We start from the raw sequence: 18,849 nt of genomic DNA, 5'->3' as shown, positions 1-18,849 counted from the left end.
GTTGGGACTCAACAATAATCCAAGAAAGAAAAGGAAGTCCGCTCTCTCCACTTCTTACCTTTGCCAACCGCGACAAGCACCTGCCTGATGCAGCAAGCCTGCATCGCCCACCTACATACCTAGTCCACTCCACTGCAAGCCCACAGAGGTATTGGTTTTTTCTCGCGTGCCCAGATGCCAGATGCCCAACTGTGGAGGTAAAGGTGGAAATAAATGCACCAGGTGTAGCGTGGTTGTGGGCGTGCTAATTCCTAGAGCCGAGGCAGGCGCACGTGAAATGGTGTTGATGGTGGGGGGATGGCAAGTGCGGCGGCGACGTGTGGCCGAGCACGTGCGGTCGTACCGGTGCTCTTGCCGGGTGAGTGGGCGGATGGACGCGTCCGCCCGAGGACGCCTTTGTCCGATGCAGTGTGGAGTGTTGGCTGGCATGGCTAATGGATTGACATGATGCTGCAATGATATTCGCATCCTATTGACGGCGGTAGTCTATTGTGGTGCCAGGTTGACCGGCGCATAGGGGCGTGGTGGTGAGAAGATAGATTCATGTAGCAGCATGTGAGATTGTCTTTGGTGAGAGTAAATAATGAGGCTTTTCATGTTCATGTTGAATATCTCATAGACAATGTTTAGTGTCGCTGTCCAATTCGCCATACAGTGCTCCCAAATCGTAGCCCTAAGCTTTTCCTAACAGTTCCTCATCCCAGATGTCGGTCTTGAAGGGTATATTACGCAAGCAGTTGCAGTCCATCTCGCTTTTGTGTTCAAGTCGTCTGTCCCAGTCCCGTGGCGCCAAAGCGCCCGTGTTCGCTCGTGATCAATCGTCCACACCCTCACGCGTGTAATATACGTATAATGCTGAGACGGCCTGACGTGTCAGCCGCATCGCCCATCATGCTGCTTCATCTATGCGAACTGGCTGGCACCGCCAGACTCGATAGCATCAATCTCAGCCTGAGACCACGATAGGCGCTGGAAGCGCGTGGGAAGCTCAGAGCGGTCGAAGAAGAGGCCGTTGCCGGCCTCAACAGGGCCAAGGGCCGAGCCAGGCGTGCTGCCAATACCGCTGGAGTAGTCCCTGGACTGGTTCAGAGGGCCGTGCTGCTGTGCCTTCTGGCGGTAGCTGGCGAAGGACTCGGGGAGGGAGTGAGTTGGGGAGGCTGGGTGGGCCTGGGGCGTGTGGTCGACCTCTGCGTGCGACGATTAGCGTTGGGCACGGATGCAGTGGGTGGCTGTCACGTACGAGAAGGCGTGGTGCGCTTGCCCAAGAAGCGGATCATGGGCTGGCGGCCAGCCTGGAGGATCTTGGTTGCGTTCATTGTGGGATGGATGGGGTGAGCTTGGTGTGGGCCAAGGTCGGCGGATGCAGCTGTACAGAGGGTTGAGGGAGAGGTGGTGGTGGTGGTGGTGGTTACAAGGTGGTGATGGTGTAGCAAGGCGCGTAGGCTGGTGGTAGCGAGCTGGACGAGAGAGTGAAGAGAGCGTAGACAGTGATGGTGATGGTGAAGGTGATGGTGTTAGAGGGGAGCCGGATGTGACGGTAAAGCATAAATATTATCCACGTTCGCGGTACGAGCAGTGAGGCGCTAAACGCCGAAGACGCCATTTCTCCCACCTTCCGGCCCTCTCCACGCTGAGCATGCCCGCGCCCAGAAAAGATCGTCTCACAATCGACTGACACTTGCCGTCGTGCGCACCCGCATTGCTAAGCGATAGTGCACGGCGCTGCGGCGAGGACAGGCCGTTGTGCGGAGCTCCACATTCTTGGGCGTGCACTCGCGTTCTCTTATCAGATGTGGTGATGCAGGTCATAGCTCCATGGAGCCGCCACGGCCATATTCGCTGGAGTCTGGACGCTACACAGCATGTTGGCTGTACGGTAGTTGCCACAGGTTTTGTGAACGGGAGAAGCATGCCAGGGAGACAGACCGAAGACGCGAGAACGGCCACAGTCCATCCGATCGAATGAGAATAGCCCCAGCGACTGACTGTCCTTGCTGTCTCCCTGTGCAGAGCTGTAAAACTTTCAACTCGCAGGGCTTGACCGTCAGCTACTGCACGACCCACTCACACAACTTATGCCAGCTACCGTAGCCAAGTACACACAAGCGCACCCTCTCCCCGCCAATTGCGCGTGAGCTTGCCCGCCGTTCCTTATCAACCCCACCATTGACGCAAGGGAATTGCATATCGATTGTGTTGCGCCAGAGTGCGACTTCTCCCCTCCCCGTCCGCTCCCACTTAAAACACTCAATGCACGAGTTGCTCCTCTATGGCCAGGTGTCGGCCGCACGTCATGATCAGGTCCTAAAAATTCTCGCGGGCGTTGCTGCCATGCAGCCCCGCCGTACACTCCAGCGGCGCATCGTCTACAAACCTGAGCGCGAGCCTGAGGAGCCCGGCTCTCACCTGCGCCGTGGTGGCACGCAAGCCGTTGCTGTGAAGCAGAAGCAGCAGGCCACCACGCCTACCCAGCTTTACTATACGCACCTGGTGCAGAAGCTGTCCAAAGAAGACTTTGGGAAACGTGACAGCAAAGCAAATGACACGCTCTCTGCCCATGTCGACTTCGAAGGCGGCGAGGAGCCCCGGTGGGCAACGTTGTTCGAGGACATACCGGACACCGGGGATAGAGGGGTCTCGATACGCTTCACCAACACCACTGACCTCATTGGGGGAGATCCCCACGCGTTCGTGACCGCCGCCGGACCAAATCGGTAATGTCGTCCCTTGCACCGCGCTGGCATGTCTGATCAAACCGTAGCTTTGTCACCGAGTACTACATCGAAGGACACCGCTTTGTTCACGGAAACGTCGTCATCCTCCTCCATCGCATACTCCACGAGCCCGCTGTTCGCAATCTGCAAACAGAACCAAAGGTCAATCCGCCAGCGTTCGAGTCCCTGCAGCTGCTGGACCAGAGCGGCACGTACATACTGGAGGCAAAGGTGCGTGTCCAGGATTTCAAGGATGCATCTGTGTTGGAGTCTGGTGTCAATGAGCTCAAGAGGTTCCAGACGCAGATGAAAGGCTGCGTAGAACTGACTTTGCCTGATCGTCTCACTATGGACACACGAGTTAAATACAAGCCACCGCCTGGGGCTATCACCAAGGCTCAAGTACAAGCACAGGCGCAAGGTCAACCGCAGAATCGTTGAAACAGTGCCTTTGAAGCCTTGCCAGTTGTGTGAGCAGTCAGGTATCTCGCTGCTGAAGATCTCGCGGAGTAGAAGGCATGCTCGCACGGAACTTAAAGCTGACTGAAAAAGTCTCAAGCGCCCGGCAGCGACTACCTATATCTTTCTAGTGCCTATTCAACGTGTTGTTGCACCGAGGAAGCATGTCCGATGCAGCGTATCACGCGTGGTGGTTGATTCATGTAGGTTTGGGCACAAAGTCAGGCTGTGGTTCTACGTTTTTATCTCGTGAAAGCGAATTGGCGCAGACCAACGTTAGTGAACCGTATGACGCTCGCGTCCCAAGTAAAGTCCAATTGGGAAGAACCTAAATGGTTATACTTTATAAGCTGTACCTGGACAATCGAAGGTGTGGTATTGCAGCCAGCCAATAAAACCCAATACACGCTAACCGGGCTACGGCTCCCTGAAGGCCCTTTTTTTTGATTATGTGTGACGGACAGGACAGGAGAGACTGAATAAGCATGTGCTGTGCTGTGTTCGACGTCCTAGGCACGTGCTAGCGCGGAAGCGTGTCTCGCGTTTGACGTACAATTCAACTTCAACAGCCTTGCGCAAATCAACAAACTGCGTCATCACACCATCAACACCACGACGTGTGCAAATCTACTCTCGGTATTTACCACAAACGGAGAAGAGCATACATGCCGGAGAGACCCAGTATGAGGAAGCGACCTAGCAGCGGCGAAAAACAAGTGTCTCCTCCACCAGCAAAAAGGCGGCAGCAGTCCCACACGACAAGTGAGCTGTGGCAATGCGAATGCGACTAGTTTTAGCTCACATGAAATGCAGACAAAGCAGTAGCCAGTTTCTTCACTCCCGCGTCGAAGAAAGAGCCTGAGACGATGACGTGGCGAGTCGTGAAGGACAGCCTGCTTGTCGGCCGATACAATGCTTCATCTACAGCTCCACTAGCCAGTACAGCCAAGCGGAGAGTGGCAGCTTTTGATTTCGTATGTCTGCAGGAAGACGCAAGCAGCTCGTTTGTTTGTGCGACAATTTTTCGCTAATGTTAGTACTGCAGGATTCAACATTAGTGACGACTGCATCTGGAAAGAAGTTTGGCCGTGATGCCAGCGACTGGAAATGGTGGCACAGCAGTGTCCCAGGAGCTCTCAGGAAGCTTCACGAGGACGGGTGAGGCAACATGAAGCACATGCACATCACATTGTCTGTACTGACCTGGCTATGTCGAACAGGTTCCTTCTTGCAGTGATGAGCAACCAAGGCGGTATCAGCCTCAAATCAGATCCGAAGACTGTCAAGTCTGACCAGAAGCGATTGGCGGACTTCAAGGGTAAAGTCTCGGCAGTGCTCAGCCAGCTCAGCCTACCGGTCACGGTGTATGCAGCTACGGGCCGGGACGGATATCGCAAACCACGAGTGGGAATGTGGGTAGAGTTATTGGATGATCACGACCTTGATGGCATGGAAGCCGTTGACCTAGAGAACTCTTTTTTTGTTGGCGACGCCGGTGGCCGCGAGGCGGTGGCTGGAATAAGCGTCAACGACCACTCATGTGTCGACAGGTATGCTGCAGTCTCGAATCTCGCATTGCGACTTGTACGTACATGGTGCTAAAGTCGTCACAGGGATTTTGCAGCCAACGTAGGCTTACCATTCCATACGCCGGAGGAGTACTTTCTGCAACAGAGTCCTAGTCCGTTTGGGAGGAGCTTCGATCCAACTACTTTCACAAACAAGCTGGTCGATAATCCAAGACCTGCAGGTATGTCAAATGATTAGCAGCCACCCGGAAATAGTGCTATTATCAAAGAGTCCAGATGCTGATGCTATGTAGATCCCATCATTACGAAGACTGACGTATTGGAGATCGTCCTTTTAGTCGGTAGCCCCGGTGCTGGCAAGTCGTCGTTCTATTGGAAGCATCTACAACCGCTGGGTTATGCCCGTGTCAACCAAGACATCCTCAAGACTGTAAGTGCTTCGGCATCGTTTACATGCATGATCACACGTGCTGTACCACCTGTCGGCGCATTGAGTAACAGCTTGAAACAGCGCGAGAAATGCGTAAAAGCAGCCACTGCGCTCATCGAAGAAGGCACAAGTGTGGTGGTTGGTACGTTGCTTCGGCACCCCGCCCTGTTGGCGTTGACGCTGCATATCGACATGTATACTAAGAGCTTCTAGATAACACCAACGCGGACCAAGATGTGCGCGCCGTATGGGTGAATCTGGCAAAGAAACACTCCATGCCCATTCGCTGCATACTCTTTACAGCATCGGCTAAACTGTGTGAACACAACGACACATTCCGTGCGTTGAATCTTGGTCCAGAAGTAAGTTGGCCAACACTAGTTGCTAGCCCAGGTACCGGCTCGACGAGCTTGCCCGATCGAGTTACTTCCGCACGCGACGGAGCTTCTAGCTAGCGCCAACGGGATCGCAGAGAAAGGTCCCCGGGCTCCCATCGGTACTCGCTAGGAAGTATTGGTATCGTTCACTGACTGCCTTTAGGCCAATCCCGAAAACAGGACCATGTTGCCGAAAATTGCGTTCACCAGCTTTGCGTCAAGACACCGTGCACCAAAGCTGGAGGAGGGGTTCCAAGAGATCATCAAGGTAGACTTCGCGGTAAGTGTCGTACAACCGCAAACTAGACATGTTTGGCGCTGGTGTGGTGTGTAGAACAAGCTGCTAACCGAGGCCAGTTCACTGGCTCCGATGAGCAGAGGGAGCTATGGAGCAAGTACTGGGTATGAGTGGAAGAGTATATTACATAGTAGACTCGCGATACCGATTGTTGGGATTATCCTAAACGTGGAGGAATTCCTGGCGCGAACGCTTACGACGACGCTGCAGTGAGATTTCGCCAATTGGCCGGATGTTGCTGCAGGGCTTTACGAAGCTGCCAAATGTACACAGTGGTTGTGTCGTAAGCTCGAAGCGTGCACATGCTCGCAGCTATAGTCTCCGAGGTGTTGCGTTCGGGCTGATGTAGTAAGTCCCAGCAATTCTGTCATGTTCCCTGTACCATGGACCGCGGTACATTGCAGCGCAGTGTAGCTGCAGCCCTGGGTCAAGTACATGATACATGGCAGACGGTCAAACACGGATGGATTGCGTGTATGTCAGCAGTCCGATGAAAGCATCGACACGTTTCCACGGGCCAGCGCATCGTCAACATGGGATCAACCACGCGGGGCGACGGAACCACATTGAGGGATCCTTGCACGCGCCAGCATTCCGTGATGGAGGCGGTTGTCTGCTTATCGATAACACGGCACATTTGCCATTTTGGGCGGTCGACCTTTCGCAGAAAGATCGGCAACCGCTAAAATTCAGAGAGGCCCACGTGGTGCGTTCGAGACCGCCAGACGCAACAAGCCGTCTGTTCCATCATCGGAAGATCTCAAATGGTAATGGTGTCATGAACAGAGCGCACTGGCTGTGCACCGGTGGGCGACTGCATCAACTACGTACGAGAAAGTGAAGTCAACTGAGTATCCATTCTGCCATTCTGGTTTTGCGGAGCTCCCAAGTCTGGCCAGCAGGCGCTGCGGGCGAGCACATGCTCACCGGCTGAACACGATGCAAGTTGAGCGTTGGGATGCTGGGCAAACGGTGTTCTCCCGTCCGTCTCTGCATTTGCCGTGCCGTGGTCGCTTGTGCTGCTCAGTGCAGTAAGGCTCCAGGGCAAGCGTTGGAGGGAGCTCCGTTGGAGTGCTGCGAAGGGCCGGACAACAGCCGAGTTGAGCCCGGTCCGACACGGCGAGCTCTCGTCTTTCGTCTGTCGTCATGTCGGTCATGATCTGAGCAGCGGGCGTGGTGCGGGCGTTCAGCCCACTCATCCCGGGGACCTGTTACCGAGTTCGTAATCGCGCACTAGTACCTCGATGCAGCATGGCGCGGCCCCGAAATCTCTGTTGCTTGGATGAACTGCGATTCAACATGTGCCGCGGTCTCTCAACCCCACGCGAATCATGCGGTTTGAAGGTGGAACATCTGGCAACCTTTGCAAGGAGGTGTGAACACTGTTGCCGAAGCCGGCTCGTAGAGGGGGGGGAAAAGGAAAGGCGTGAACGTTGTCGCGAAGTGATGCGTTGGCCGCTGAGGTCAGTGAGGCTTGCAGCATCTGAGGAATCAGAGGTCGTCGAGAAAAGCACACCAACCTCTGGTCGGTAAGCGCGGCAAGGACCGCTCCCAATCAGGTACTCATCCAACAGTTAGCGTTCCAGCCAATCCTTCCGATTTGTCTGGACGCTGCTGGCTTTTCGCTGGGCTGAAAGGTTCTCCCAGCCTCTCCCCAGGCACACCCGCACCATGTCACAGCTGTGTTGTGAGACTTGCCGGTGTCACGAGAGTCAGGTGGCACAGAGTTTACGGAAAGTGACGCAACTTGTGAGCCATTGGGCAAATGAGAGGCCCTGATGTTTGACTGTTTTGCGGCTCTGACAGCGGGATGTTTTGTTTGTTGATCTGGGTTGGGGCACCTCGGCGGCCCAAACCGCCAGTGTGTCTCGAACCAAGCGGGAAAACGACGGGAGGGAAACCGATGACAACAGCTGAATAACGCCCGTCGATGTCATCGCTGCAACACGGACAAGGGCGAGAAGAAAGCGCCCGAGTCGAGAAGAGGAATGCAACCGCAGGCACAGCACCTGTTGAACCACTCTCCATCCTTGCACTGCCCCGTAGTCTGTCAACTGAGCCACGGTTGCACGCACATGGACAATCTGTCAGACACCACAGCGCTGGTAACACAGACACCTCAGGTCGGCAAAGCAGTGACAAAGCGCAGACTCAACACCTGCGAATCAACGGCAAAGTCTGTGGAAATAGAAAATGAAATATAGAAAATAGGAAAAGCGCTGACGTACTTTGAGGGAACCATTGTTCCTGGCTGGCTTACCCACCCGCAGAGTCTTTTTTATCTTTTTATGGATTCGTCAACGGCCGGTAATAGAGTTCGCATGGGACCGGGGTATTTTCAACGCCTCCACCAACGACAGGCTTCGCATTTAGCATCGGAGGGATGAAAAATGAGAGTGTCCAGACCAGATCATGTGCGGAGCAAGTGGACGTCAGGTGCCTGCTACTACAGCAACAAGCCCACAGCGATCGATCCTGGTGCCCAAACAGCGGCGCAAATGCTGCGGACAAGCACAAAGCAGCGGCGTCGCAGCGTGTCCTGGCGTGAGGGTTGCGAGGGAGCCCTTGGACCAAGCTGGCACGGGGTGGTGGCAGGGCCGCAGGGCATCACCAGCGCTGTGATACCGGCGAGACGACTCATGACGGCCCGCACGAAACCGGGGAGGCAGAGTGAATGGGCCGCCAGGTGGCTAGACAAAGACGGGAATAGCTGCAGTCGAGGGTGTTGCTTTCTGGTGAGGCCTTGGCGCGCGGTCCCAGTGGGGAGGAGCTACCGCCGTGCGCCGCTGCCCACACACAAATCGTGCCCCATCCCCCCCGACTTTGGTTGTTGTCCTGCTTGCCCACGTCAGTCGTCGCTCCTTGCCAGCTTGCACTCGCGTTGTCGCTGCGCTGTCTCTCGCTCGAATCAACTCACCGCTGCACTATTGATTTGCGAGCTTTCGAAACGCCAATCGTGAGTAGCCTACCCCAGCTGCCAACCGCTCTCACGTGTCTTCCGCATTGGGTGCGCCAGCCGACGGCTGCTGACTTTCCTAGAGCTCTTCTGCAAGATAAACAGGCCAAAGGGTACATACGTGGTCCTGCTTCGTGGCACCCTCCAGGGCTCTCTTCCAAACAATCCGCGACCGCCATTCTCTGGAGAGTCAGCAATCGGCCACCAGCCATACGGCGCGCGGTTTGCTCTTAAGCTGGTGATGGGATCCCAGCACCCGTCCATCAAATTCACGTCACGCCTCGGCACCCAAACACCAACATGCACGACCTCAAACCACTGATTCTTCCCAAACTCGTTGCTGCGCGCAAGTCGTCCAAGAGCTCTCTTGACATGTCTGCCGACCCAACCTCGTCTGTCTACTCCTGCGCCGACTCTGGTTTCTACTCGGCTTCCGAGTGCTCCACGCCGCCCACGCCAAGTCTCTATGCGCGTGGTCACTTCCGCTTCCCCAGCTCGGCCTCTTCTCTCTCGTCAAGTCCACCAACTCACGAGATCATCGATGCTGCCAATGCCTCTGGCAAGCTGCCTAAGCTGACTGAAGAGCCTGTCGAGCAAGAGTACCACTATGGAAATGAAGAGACGCACCGCTGCTCATGTAGGTTGAGTCCTGGCCCTAACATGATCGCAAAAACTCATACACTCACAGGCGACACTGACAATGGCCACGAAACCAACTGTGAAATTGCCAGAGCCTATGAATTCCAGGACGAGTACTTCCGCTCCGTGGATGCGGAAATTCGCATGGCCAAGCGTCGACGATCCCTGGAGTCATCCGCAAACAACATTACCAACAAGATCGAAAGACGTTTCCCTTCTTTGTCGCGCAAGGTCAGAGAACGCAAGAGGGCCTCGTCAAGCTTCAGCAGGGTCTCGAGGAGTGAGACGCCATCTCGTGTTCCGTCCACACGTTCATCGTCGATCACCAGCTCCATTCGCCATGTCGCCTCGTTTGATGTGTCGCAACAGTACTCCCAGGTTCCCACGCCTGCTCACAGCATGGAGCAACTCAACGAAAGCCCCGTTTCACCCATGGAGATCGACGTCGCCAAAGCCAACGCCATCGACATCGACATCGACCCGGAGCAGGTCGACGCTGAGCGTTATGCCACTACGCCTCTTCTGCCTCCGCTGCTGATGTGCCGGGATGACCTGCCGGCGTCGTCGCCCCTTCAGTCACCCACCATTGCTGATGCATCGCAGTCATGCGTTCCTACACCTATGGGCACCCCACCAGTTCGAGCTTACCCTACGCCTACGTTGTCGGCCAAACCATCTTTTGCGTCCATCAAAACATCGCGTCCTGGATACGCTGTGGCATCTGCAGACATTCCACCCATGATGCTGGCCGACCCTAATGACAAGTGGACCAATCTCCTGGGACACGCGAACTTCACCATTCTGCCGGAACCCTATGCGCTCGAGCGCTGCGACGCAGCTTCGTTGCGACAGCTCTTCGCCGACTGGGAGCAAGCACGCTGCAACTATGCAAAGCATCAAGTGCGAACCGCAGAACACTACGGTGTGACCTCGAAGCACTACACGCTCACCGAACAAAAGTGGGCGGAGATCGACTCTGAGTGGAGGAAGAACCACGAACTAGCCACTTCGCACGCCGCGGCCATCGGCCAGTTGTCGCCAGTCGAGCCAATGTCGCCAGTCGAGCCAGCTCCTCTCAGTAAGATGCCTACGCTCAACGATCCGAAGAGCGAAGGCAAATTCCCCAAGCTTGGCGACGAAGACATCGTCGGCCCGATGGTCCAAATAGCCTCACCGATGATGCTCAAGACCCCTTCGCGCAAGCGCGCCTTTTTCAAATTCCTTAGCGACCTGCTCCCCGGTTCTCTGCTCGGCCGTTCGTCGGCTGGCATTCGAGGCCATTAGACCCTGCAGTCGCAACCGTTCTATCCTGTTTATATCTCTGTGCGATTATGGCCCATTGCAGTATCTACTGCTGCCAAGGGTTTGACGATGTACGACCTGTATGACCAAATCTCGGCCGAACCATTCGAGCCACGACCGATCCTTATCACGAATTTTCTTTGTCACTTTACGAATCTAGAGAGGTAAACTCCTTCACAGTACAATGGTTGGTATCTGTGTAACCCTTCAATGGGATCTTTGCGGAGTTACAAGCGGGGTTGGGGGCGACCAATCCTGCTTATAAAAGCGTATCACGACATGTCACACGCAGCGAGGCTCTTCAGCCATTTGTTTTGCTCTACTTCCTTGCTGTCAAGTTCCAAGAGACAGCTCTCTTGTCGACGGCTATACCCAATCGTCCTAGTCTGGGACTGATGGTGGCAAGCGCAGTCGTGGGTCATACGGCGGTTGTGCCGATACCCAAATGAGCATCATGCTCTTTTCAAATGTTTCAATCTATAACTCTAATGGGTGGACATGGGGCGGAGTCTGGCCATGGGACCTAATGAGTGGCAGGTGGGACTACTGGCTTTGTGTAGCTCAAGCATTCAGATGCGACGCATCTGGACGGCCCAGCCAAGAAGCGGCAAGCTAGTCATTGAAATCCATCAATTGAAATGCTTTACGATCATCACCATCAGTTCTTGTCTACTTTCAGATTTCGCATCTTGCAGTCTGTCATCCTTGCTGTTGACATCAACCTCAGCGGGAGGGACTACTCTCACAGACGCCTGCATCACATGCTGCATCTGCTATCCTCACATTACACCTGCACATCCTGTGCTCACCGCCTGTACACCGTCATCCCACATCCCAACCTCGACGCCTCAACACTCTACCCGCAACATGTCTCACGGCAACAAGAGGTCGTACTCACACCACCACGACCGGCCTGACATGCTCTAGAAGCCTGCTCGAGGGTGCCATGTCTCTCCACTTCTCCACTCTCCATCCCCACACATACATCTCCTTCCTGGGCGATCCCTTGTCGTGTATCAGAGTCTACAAGGCCGGGCCAGGAAAAAGCGGGGGTTGGTAGCAACGTACAAGGGCCTCGCTTCGCCGGTGACCGGCTTTTTGTACTACGATGCTGTACCGCTTTTCCTCGATGGCAGGCAAGCGTGACGCAGGTGTCGCCTTGCTGTACGCACAAGCGAAGCGCGGTGGAACGATTGAAAGCGGGAAGATCGTCATTACGGGGATTCTGCAGATGGGCGTGTACCGGGGCTGTGTGTGGCGTGTGACTGGTTGAGGTAGCCATGTCGCTAGAGAGTGTCTGGCCCGGAATGGTATACTGAGGTGCCAAACTTGGACTCGAGGGGATCGAAGATCTTATTTCTCTTGACAACCAAAAGTGCGTTCAGCTCCTTCCAATACTCCAATGCACGCCTTGCGCCTACATGCTCATGCGTCGAAGGAGCAAAGCCAGTCATCCTACCTCTGGGTGCATCGATCTCGGGAACATCTTGCATGGTGATGCGCCGAGATGCACGGCATGCTATTCCAGTCGCAATCTACGGTTAGTGTGGAGCAAGTGGGATTTGCAAAGTGGCTGTAGTGTCAGATGTGTTCGGCAATGCTGTCTCAGGTAACGCAGCCAAGTCGTCTTCTAGCTCGTGCTGCTCCTCCTATCAGCCCCTCTACGCTGGCTCACCAAAGCCACAGACTGCTGCCGCTGCCGCTGCTACTGCATGACATGTTCGTATACATGTATACGTTCTCTAGCCGCATTCGCGCCTGGCGTTTCTGACACTTGTCCAGTCGTTCTTTCTACCCTCCCTCCCCCGCTTCTCCCCCCACCCATCCACCACATCCGCGTCTGAGACTATCAAACCCCAGTGGCAAGCTCCTTCGCCATACATTCTTCTTCAATCATTGGATCCCATACACCTCCCCTCTGTACGAGCAGTTCCACAACATCGCCCTACAACCCACCCTTACACAACTAGTCCAGCCCCCCTCTACACACAGCGCCTAGCCCCCTCTCGGAACTCCGAAACAAAAGCGCAGACGCAGTGCATCCCTTCCGCTCCGCTGACCTGGACCGCGGTCAACCGCGGGTGCAGGCGAGGGCTGCCCTCTCCGCTCGCAACTCGGCAGCGTGCGTGATGTCGTGTCACGGCGCTGAAACGCTGGCACGCTGTAAGTAACCTGTAGGGCGGTAAGCGAGGCGGGGGGGAAAGGCATGTGATATCTAGCGGCTGTTCTTTGCTTTTTAGTGCGGTTTGCATGACTTTGAAGATGGGTGGGTGGGTGGGTTTTGTCAGTGCCGAGTGTGGATGGGCGGGAACGTGGGTCATGGGTTGGAGTGGGTGGCTGATGCGTACGGAGAATTGAGGGAAAAGGAATATGTTCTCGGGCCTTTTGGAGAGTTGCTTGCATGCTCTGGTGGAGAATAGGTTGTGTGTGTGTGTCGGATCGTGTCGAGGCATGACGTGAGATGTCGCTATATAAGTTTTGTTGAGCAGACGGTACATTGTGGCGGTACGTCCTCTGTGCAGTGAGCTTCTCGTAGGCAGTCAAAGTCCGCAAAATCTCGAAGTTAATCACTCCATATGTGTTCGGTTGTGCTGTAGGTACATTCCTCGTCCTTGAGCTGTGCTTCATAGCGATCTGGATTGCATGTTCATGAATTGTTCACCTAGGTGTAACAACTTACTGTCTGCAGGAGAGACAAATGTGTAAAATCTTCTTTCGCGGCACCTGTCTTCAACCGAATCATTTGCTTACAGTCCGTGGAAGTCTGCAAAGAGGTAACTTTCTCGAGCAAGTTGGTCGCGTAGTCAGTCTAACGTCGCTCGCGGTGAACATACGGCGTTTGATCATGAAGTTTCCTCGAATTTCAGGTTGTCGAAAGGACACCAGTTGACAGCATCACAGACTCTGTCGCTCAAGGCGTTTATACTGATCAAGCATGGTGATTTGAGGTGCTAATAAGGAGTTCCGGACATGACGAAAGACGTCGAACGAACGGGCTGGGCCTAGAATATCATCAAGCTTAACAATTTGACCGCAGCTGTTAGGAGGCTGCAAACTCGACAACATGCTCTCTCAAGATATGACTATGCTGACGTGCTGTGTGAGGTCGTGATGCTCTTCGGCAGTCGCAACACCTTTTTACCCCGCTCGCCACACTTCCCCCATCCATCTCAACGCTTCCAGAGTTGCCGCTTTCCCCAAGATAGTAAGCCGGGCATCACTCTCCCGCCTTCTCACATCAACACTCTTACCCCAGGGTATCTTTTTCCTCCCTCTCATGCAGCGTGATCGCTTAGACACCTCTTTTCAGAACTTGTGATGTGGATCGTGCGGTCTTGGCTCTCGCGCAGACGAATGAAGGCGATCGCTGTGGGTCGAGGGCTACGATAAGACCTGGGGTATGGGGGATGTGACTCGAAATCTGGGGAAAAGTGCGCCTTCCCAACGATGAAGCTCAGAAACGTCGGCTATCATGTTGGTCGGCAGACGATGTGGTCCTGCAAGCCCCTCCTTCTGTACCGTATAAGGACTGCCGATCTCGCTGAATTGAACCCTGGATACTTTTCAAACGTTTCTTGTACCTCGCAATCCAGCTTTTATACTGCTCTGTTAGTTTTCTGTGGGATCTGGCAAAACCCTACTGTACACATACCGAGTCAAGAAAGCTCGAAAGCGATCTGGGTCTACAAGTCATCAACAGCCATGCCACGCAAATACCTTGGTGGATCAGGTGAAAGACTTACAGTCTGGATCTCCATCGCAGCCTCAACGGTTCTGATGCATGTGCATAATCTACGATACTAGTACAGTGAAGCTGACAAGGTGTAGATTCTACGGATATGATCAGGGCGTCTTCGGCAATGTCATCATCAGTGAGGACTTTCTGCACACGTTCGGCTATCCATCTGCAAACATGCAAGGTACGTACGACTACAAGCTATGCAAATGGCCGTAAAGAAACCGGTTATTGACGGCGGCTCAGGAGTCATGACATCAATCTATAACATTGGCTGCTTCATCGGTGCTATGAGTACAATATGGACCGGAGACTTGCTTGGCCGGCCTCGCCAGATAATACTTGGGTCCACCGTCATCGGCATCGGAGCGATCATCCAAACATGCAGTTGGACGGTCGCGAGCATGATGGTTGGAAGAATTGTGGCCGGTCTTGGAACCGGCATGAACACTGCCACAGCTGGTGTCTGGCAAGCAGAGACCAGTAAGATGAACAGTAGAGGCAAGCTGGTCATCATCCAGATGGGTAAGTGGAGCTTGAGCTACGTCTCGATACTTCCACTAATACGTCTCAAGCCAACTGCATCACCGGCTTTAGTATCTCGAACTGGCTCACACTTGGGTTTTCCTTCGCTCCTCGAGACGTTGCATGGCGCTTCCCCCTTGCCTTTCAACTGTTTTTTACCTTCTGCATTTACGCGATGTGTCCGTTCCTTCCAGACTCTCCACGACTGCTGATCCGCAAAGGCAAGCATGAAGAAGCACTAGAAGTCATTGCCGCTCTGGAGGGCCATGGTGCAACACCGGACTCACCAACAGTGATTACACAGTACAACATCATCAAGGATATCCTCGATCGCGAACACATGAATACTTACACCTGGTGGCAGTTGCTGAGCGGTAAGGGCCCAAGTGGGGTTCTGAGACGCATGATCCTGGGGGCTTGGATGCAGGCCATGAATCAGATTTCTGGAATAAACGTCACCAGCTATTTCATGAGCTACATCTTCATCAACTCACTGGGGATCTCAGAGCTCTTGTCAAGGATTCTAGCTGCTGCTGGGTCTGTTGATTACTTGATCTTTGCCTGCTTGGCCTACTTCGTGATCGAGCGATATGGTAGACGCAAGGTGAGAAATCCTGGTCGTCGATAGGCTATTACTTACAAATGTTAGGTCATGATGTGTTCCGCCGCAGCCTGCTCAATCTGTTGGATCGTAATTGCAGCAGCACAAGGTCAGGCCGAAGCTGGCGGAGACTCTTACAAGCTTGGCATAGTAGCCGTTTCATTCTTCTTTATCTTCTTTGCTAGCTTCGGCATGGGCGTTCTTGGAGTGCCATGGTTATACCCTACTGAGTAAGATTTCAATTATACAACTACAGCCATTGCTAACCCAGTCACAGAATCAACGCTCTTGAAATGCGTACGAAGGGTGCGTCATTGGCGATGAGCACCAACTGTAAGTCCACGAAGAGAATAGCATTAAGGAAGGTCACTGACTTAAGAAAGGGATCTGCAACTATGCTGTCGTGCAAGCCACATTACCTGGCATCCAAAAACTTGGTTACAAGTTCTGGATCATCTGGGCTGTCATCTGCTTTTCCTTCATTCCAATCACATACTTCCTGTACCCAGAGACCGCGAACAGATCTTTGGAGGACATTGATAGATTTTTCGAAACCAAGCCCGGTATTCTTATTCACAGGAACACGTTGGCTGTTCAGTTACGTCGACCTGCGGAGTTCATCGAGGCTGACGCACGTATTGCACGAGGAGAAGCAGGTGAGACCGACGAAAAGAGGAGGCGGAGCGCAAGCACAGAGCACGTTGAGACGAAGGAAGCGGTCTGAAAAGAACTGGCTGAGGTGTCATGTATCGATGTTACAGCTGCAAGGGTAAGGTTTCTCAGACTACCTCGAAATGATCGGCTGCCACAGTCAGATATCGAACACTAGTATCTCTTGTCAATTATTTTGTTCAAGTCACCTTCCATCCATACAAGATACATGATACATGATACATGATACATGATACAAGACACAAGGTATAAGACACAAGTTGGGAACCTTCGTCGCTCTCATGTGAACCTGTTCAACAGCGACAGCAGCATCCTCCTTGGTGAGGTTTGCAGCGAGCGTCTTCTTAGGGTTGATCAAAATTGGAGATAGTTTCTACTCCAATCTGTCCTTGAGTGTCTCAGGCAAGCAAAATCACTATGCTAAGAATGCCACCGGCCTCGATATGTGTGGAGTTGTTGTCACGTACACGCATAAGGGCTACAACAGCATCATCAACACCATTGTCTGGCTGTTCACTGCAAAACACTGGTCTGGGCAATTTCTCGGTGCAGGTAGGGGCGAATGGGTGACTGGTGCAGACAACACGTCTCTCGCGTGGGCAGCGAGCGAGGGTTTTGCGGCCGCCACGGCTGATGGTGGCCACGCTGCAGATGCTGCAATCGAAGACTGAGCGCTGGTCGGTCCTGTCAATGTGAACTGGATTGCTTTGCAGGACTTCACGTCTACCTTCCTGAACGATGCAGCCGTCCTTGGTAAGGCTGCTGTTCAGGCCTACCATGGGAGGAAACCGGTTTATAGCTACTGAAACGGATGCTCAACTGGTGATAGTCAAGGTCATATGATAGCGCAGCGTCATACTGAACAGTACAATGGTGTTCTTGCTACGGCGCCTGCCATGCAATGGGGTCAGATGCTGATGAAAGAGTTTTGGCCACAAGCAGTTTGGCCGAAAAGCCTGCACTACGTTAGTGGTAACTCGAGCAAAGCTAATGCTTTCAAACATCGTTGATGAATTGACACTAGTAAGCACAAAAACCGCCAAGTTAGTTCGCCAGATTTCTCTCTCGGAAGCAGCGATGTGAGAGGTGTAAGAGAAGATAGCAACATTTGTAATCCACATCTCACACCATGTCTTCTTTTGGACGTTGCTGGCCTGACCAACCAACCTCATCGCGCAGACAAAACACCGAAGCCGAGATGCTTGCTTCAGCTCCATTTCCAATCGTAGGAGCGAACTTGGGCGAAAATCCAATGTCTGCTTGATCACCACCATACTTAACGTTCGTGTAGACATGTCGCCGTAGTCAACGGTAATACAAATCAATGGGAATGGTGCCTTGAAGTGCCGGCAAAGTCCGCAACAGAACCCGGTAACTCAACTTAACAAATCCGCACAAGTCACCGTTGCAATCGTCGATTAGCAAGAATGGACTCTAACGCCTTTACAACACCCTTCCAGCTCACCAAAACGATGAAACGCGAGATTTATCCCGCTATTGATCCCAACAATCCTGAACTTAGCGCTACAGGCAAAACGGTCCTGATCACTGGTGCTACCGGTGGTATTGGAGGGCTAAGTACTAGATTTCAGAGCGTGCCTTACCTTGCTGAACACGGGACAGGAGGTTGCACGCGCTTGTACTCTCGCTGACGCCAAAGGCATCGTGCTCGTGGGGCGTAAGAAGGAGCTGCTTGATGAGCCTGCCTCGGCTGTCAAAGCCATCAGTCCCTCGACACAAGTTCTGGCGCTCATTGCGGATCTGACTTCAGATTCAGACGTCGAAGGCTTGTTCAAACATGCCATTGACTCCCTGGTTGCGATTGATGTGCTTGTCCACGCAGCAGGAGGCACAACCACCGGTGTTGTTGGAGAATTGGAACCTGATGTGTGATTCAAGGACTATGAGTTGAATGTTAAGGCCAGCTATACCGTAGCGCATTACTACCTGAAGTCTTCCCCAGGTGGTTCCATCATCTTCTTGGGCACGCTCGGCGCACCGTTCACTTTTCCAGGACTAAGCTCATACTCTGGGAGCAAGCTCGCTTTGATGAAGCTAGCTGAGTTCCTCGACGCTGAGAAGCCCAAATTTCGCGTCTTTACAGTGCATCCTGGCATTGTGGGTGTGACTGAGACGAACTGTGGGGCTGTGGTAGATGCTCTGACGCCGTTCGCGAAAGACAAGGGCATCCAGACGGGAGGGCTGTCGCTGTATCTCGCCCAGAAGAGGGCAGGTTATCTAAGGGGCGGCTTCATTAGCGTTAATTGTAAGCTTTCGTGGAGTCGATCGAGACCCGAATGCTGACCAGAATCTAGGGGACGACGAAGAGATGGAAGCTCATCAGGAGGAGATCAAGGAGCAGAAGCTGCTCAAACTCGGCTTTCTCGGAGCAAAGCTTGGGTCAGACGGCCACCCATGGTCGTCTTGAGGGTCGACATTGGTTGCGCATCGCCTGCTGTGGTAGGCGCTCTGATGATGATAGCCGTGCTTGCTAGGTAGAGAAATGAGGCTGCAATATCAGGAGTTTGTTGAGGCTCGAGGCCGTGCTTAAGTGGTGAGAGTACCAGCGAGCTCCTTAGGCCTGCAGTGCAGGACCCTGGGTGAATCATCT

The 18,849-nt window shown here is 53.6% G+C and overlaps 6 protein-coding genes across 7 annotated transcripts, besides 7 other annotated features; 5 read left to right on the top strand and 1 right to left on the bottom strand.

Moving 5' to 3' along the window:
* Positions 1-903: 903 nt before the first annotated feature.
* On the bottom strand, positions 904-1,316 carry EKO05_0007556 (uncharacterized protein; the record flags this gene model as incomplete). The annotated part of the gene is made up of 2 exons (XM_038943284.1): positions 904-1,187; positions 1,241-1,316. 2 exons carry the CDS (start codon positions 1,314-1,316, stop codon positions 904-906), a joined length of 360 nt encoding a protein of 119 aa, XP_038793840.1.
* Positions 1,317-1,379: 63 nt separating this feature from the next.
* Positions 1,380-1,388: a tandem repeat.
* Positions 1,389-1,427: a tandem repeat.
* Positions 1,428-1,514: a tandem repeat.
* Positions 1,515-2,331: 817 nt separating this feature from the next.
* Positions 2,332-3,155, top strand: EKO05_0007555 (uncharacterized protein; the record flags this gene model as incomplete). The annotated part of the gene is made up of 2 exons (XM_038943283.2): positions 2,332-2,714; positions 2,762-3,155. 2 exons carry the CDS (start codon positions 2,332-2,334, stop codon positions 3,153-3,155), a joined length of 777 nt encoding a protein of 258 aa, XP_038793841.2.
* Positions 3,156-3,856: 701 nt separating this feature from the next.
* EKO05_0007554 (DNA kinase/phosphatase Pnk1) lies at positions 3,857-5,917 on the top strand (the record flags this gene model as incomplete). Of its 2 annotated transcripts, XM_038943225.1 has the most annotated exons (9): positions 3,857-3,935; positions 3,987-4,147; positions 4,219-4,331; positions 4,394-4,723; positions 4,787-4,923; positions 4,996-5,274; positions 5,346-5,494; positions 5,673-5,789; positions 5,867-5,917. In XM_038943225.1, the coding sequence occupies 9 exons, from the start codon at positions 3,857-3,859 to the stop codon at positions 5,915-5,917; spliced, it is 1,416 nt and encodes a 471-aa protein (XP_038793842.1). The 2 variants fall into 2 exon arrangements, with proteins under 2 accessions (XP_038793842.1, XP_059493053.1); XM_059637070.1 differs by having other exon boundaries at positions 3,857-4,331.
* Positions 5,918-9,063: 3,146 nt separating this feature from the next.
* EKO05_0007553 (uncharacterized protein) lies at positions 9,064-10,686 on the top strand (the record flags this gene model as incomplete). Its single annotated transcript, XM_038943231.1, has 2 exons — positions 9,064-9,400; positions 9,452-10,686. The coding sequence occupies 2 exons, from the start codon at positions 9,064-9,066 to the stop codon at positions 10,684-10,686; spliced, it is 1,572 nt and encodes a 523-aa protein (XP_038793843.1).
* Positions 9,834-9,882: a tandem repeat.
* A 1,705-nt stretch (positions 10,687-12,391) lies between the features above and the next one.
* Positions 12,392-12,416: a tandem repeat.
* Positions 12,417-12,967: 551 nt separating this feature from the next.
* Positions 12,968-13,044: a tandem repeat.
* Positions 13,045-14,617: 1,573 nt separating this feature from the next.
* EKO05_0007552 (uncharacterized protein) lies at positions 14,618-16,290 on the top strand (the record flags this gene model as incomplete). The annotated part of the gene is made up of 6 exons (XM_038943377.2): positions 14,618-14,624; positions 14,687-14,965; positions 15,016-15,569; positions 15,615-15,796; positions 15,844-15,899; positions 15,950-16,290. 6 exons carry the CDS (start codon positions 14,618-14,620, stop codon positions 16,288-16,290), a joined length of 1,419 nt encoding a protein of 472 aa, XP_038793844.2.
* Positions 16,291-16,435: 145 nt separating this feature from the next.
* Positions 16,436-16,475: a tandem repeat.
* Positions 16,476-17,665: 1,190 nt separating this feature from the next.
* On the top strand, positions 17,666-18,666 carry EKO05_0007551 (uncharacterized protein; the record flags this gene model as incomplete). Its single annotated transcript, XM_059637069.1, has 4 exons — positions 17,666-17,816; positions 17,899-18,104; positions 18,138-18,504; positions 18,554-18,666. 4 exons carry the CDS (start codon positions 17,666-17,668, stop codon positions 18,664-18,666), a joined length of 837 nt encoding a protein of 278 aa, XP_059493052.1.
* Positions 18,667-18,849: the final 183 nt, after the last annotated feature.

This window comes from Ascochyta rabiei, chromosome 12, assembly GCF_004011695.2.
Source record: "Ascochyta rabiei chromosome 12, complete sequence".
Taxonomy (NCBI): Eukaryota; Fungi; Ascomycota; class Dothideomycetes; order Pleosporales; family Didymellaceae; genus Ascochyta; species Ascochyta rabiei.
The sequence above is the reverse complement of the archived record's forward strand: the minus strand, read 5'-3'. Positions and strand labels throughout refer to the sequence as shown.